This window comes from Physeter macrocephalus, chromosome 16, assembly GCF_002837175.3.
Source record: "Physeter macrocephalus isolate SW-GA chromosome 16, ASM283717v5, whole genome shotgun sequence".
Lineage (NCBI taxonomy): Eukaryota > Metazoa > Chordata > Mammalia > Artiodactyla > Physeteridae > Physeter > Physeter macrocephalus.
The window spans coordinates 11598113-11600406 of record NC_041229.1 but is presented as its reverse complement, the minus strand read 5'-3'; the positions used below and the strand labels follow the sequence as shown (position 1 = coordinate 11600406).

Genomic DNA, 2294 nt, shown 5'->3' with positions numbered 1-2294 from the left:
GCCCTAGACTATATCTTTTTTTTTTTTTTTAACATCTTTATTGGAGTGTAACTGTTTTACAATAGTGTGTTAGTTTCTCCTTTACAACATAGTGAATCAGTTATACATATACATATGTTCCCATATCTCTTCCCTCTTGCTAGACTATATCTTTTTAATCTTTGTATGCTCATCACCTAGTGCGGTGCTTGATACTTAATTGTTGTTTGAGTGAATTAGCAATATATGATGAAGGATGTATGTCAATATCTGCATTAGTTGATTAAAAATTTCTTTCCATGTCAATGTGAGAAAAAAATGCTTGCAACTCATATCACAAACAAGGGGCTAGACACCCTAATAAATAAAGAGCTTCTAGAATTTGATTTTAAGAGACTAAAAACCCAGTGGCAATTTTCAGACTGGTTTTTTGTTATTGTTGTTGTTGTTCAAAAGTTTTAATTATAGATGAGAGGTGTTTGGAATACAGGACACATTTCCCACTACAAACAGTGCAGTGAAGAAGGAGGAAGTAGATCATAAATGATAGAGTCAGTGGTCAGCTCACAGAAGCTGACCATGAAGTTGTTGAACTAGATTGAGGATCATGAATATAGAATCGACTAAAGTTTTTCAAAGTTTAAGCATCTGGAACAGGAGTTGGCAAACTTTCCTTTTAAAGGGCTAGATAATAAACGTTTTAGGCTTTGTGAGCCATGCTGTCTTTTGCTGTGACTCAGCCTTGACTTTGAAGTACAGAGAAGCAGCCATAGACAGCATAGACACATCTGGACATAGCTGTGTTCCAACAAAGCTTCTTTACAGAAACAGGCCCTGGGTTCGGCCCATGGGCCACAGTTTGCCAGCCTCTGACTGGGGTGGGGAGGAGAGGGAGGTGAGGAATAAATGTATTCTAGTTGTCACTGCCAAGAATACATCTCCCTTTATTCTGTCAGTGAGAGTTAGGGTTAGTCATGAGAATAGATAGTCCCTGACTTCTTTGGTTACAGTCACAGAATAGATACCTTTTAGGGAATTCATCTTAAGTCTCAGCATTGAAGCAAAAATCTCTGAAATATGAGTCCTTTTAGGAGAAAGATGCTGCTGAAACTTGAAGCTGAAGGAGTAAACCATTTGCCTGAGTACCTAGTGCCCTGTGTTCCACATCTTTACTATTTGCCATGTTTACTCTTGCCATGTCCTATGGCAATAGGACATAGTGGAAGAGAACACTAAGGTGCAGTTAGATCTGGACTTAAGCCACCTTTCAGCTTGACCTTGGAGAAGAAACTTCATGGGCCTCAGTTTCTCTAACTGAACTTCAGTGTTGCTATGTATTGTATCAAGAGACTGAACTAGAGATGACATTGAAGATCCTTCTGGCTCTAGAGATGGCATTTAGTGAATTCTGGTAACAGCAGACTTGTACTACATATACTTATGAAGGCAGGAACTTCATATATAGTTTTTCTGAAAATTTTTTGCTTTGAGAAATGTCAACATGGGTAAATAATTGTTGTACATGTTTATCCTTTAGGGACTAAGATGGATCTTGTACTCAATGCTGCAGATTATTATTTTTTTACACCATACATATATCCAGCCACATGGCCAGAGGACAGCATCTTCCGACAAGCTGTCAGTCTCCTGATTATAACAAATCTCGGTGCTTATATCCTTTATTTCTTATTCGCAACTCTGAGTTATTATTTTGTCTATGATCATTCATTAATGAAACACCCACAATTTTTAAAGGTAAGTGATTTTCTTACCTATGTTTTAATTATTACAGTAAAAATAACAATATGTATTTGTGAGATTTTCAGATTAAACTGGTTTTAATCTTTTTAGAGTCTCTGAAAACAGCCCCAAATGAGTTAGATATTTTTGGAAAGGCTAATCCCCTCTCTCTTTTTTTAAATTTAAACAGATAAGTAAGTTGTAATTTTTTTTAGAGTTTTTTTTGAGGTTTTTTTAAAAAAAATTTATTTATTTTTGGCTGCGTTGGGTCTTCATTGCTGTGCACAGGCTTTCTCTAGTTGTGGTGAGCAGGGGCTACTGTTAGTTGCGGTGCACAGGCTTCTCGTTGCGGTGGCTTCTCTTGTGGCAGAGCACGGGCTCTAGGCACACGGGTTTCAGTAGTTGCAGCACGCGGCCTCAGTAGTCGTGGCTCACGGGCTCTAGAGCTCAAGCTCAGTAGTTGTGGCGCACAGGCTTAGCTGCTCTGCGGCATGTGGGATCCTCCTGGACCAAGTCTCGAACCCGCATCCCCTGCATTGGCAGGCGGATTCTTAACCACTGCACCACCAGGGAAG

At 39.1% G+C, this 2294-nt stretch overlaps 1 protein-coding gene across 1 annotated transcript in view; it reads left to right on the top strand.

Annotated features, from left to right (window-relative positions):
- SC5D (sterol-C5-desaturase) overlaps nt 1–2294 on the top strand; it is a 12710-nt gene that overhangs the window by 5671 nt on the left and 4745 nt on the right. The window contains exon 2 of the mRNA XM_007116374.4: nt 1517–1734. Coding sequence (XP_007116436.1) covers nt 1525–1734 — 210 coding nt within the window. The 5' untranslated portion in view covers nt 1517–1524. The remainder of the gene's footprint in view (nt 1–1516; nt 1735–2294) is intronic.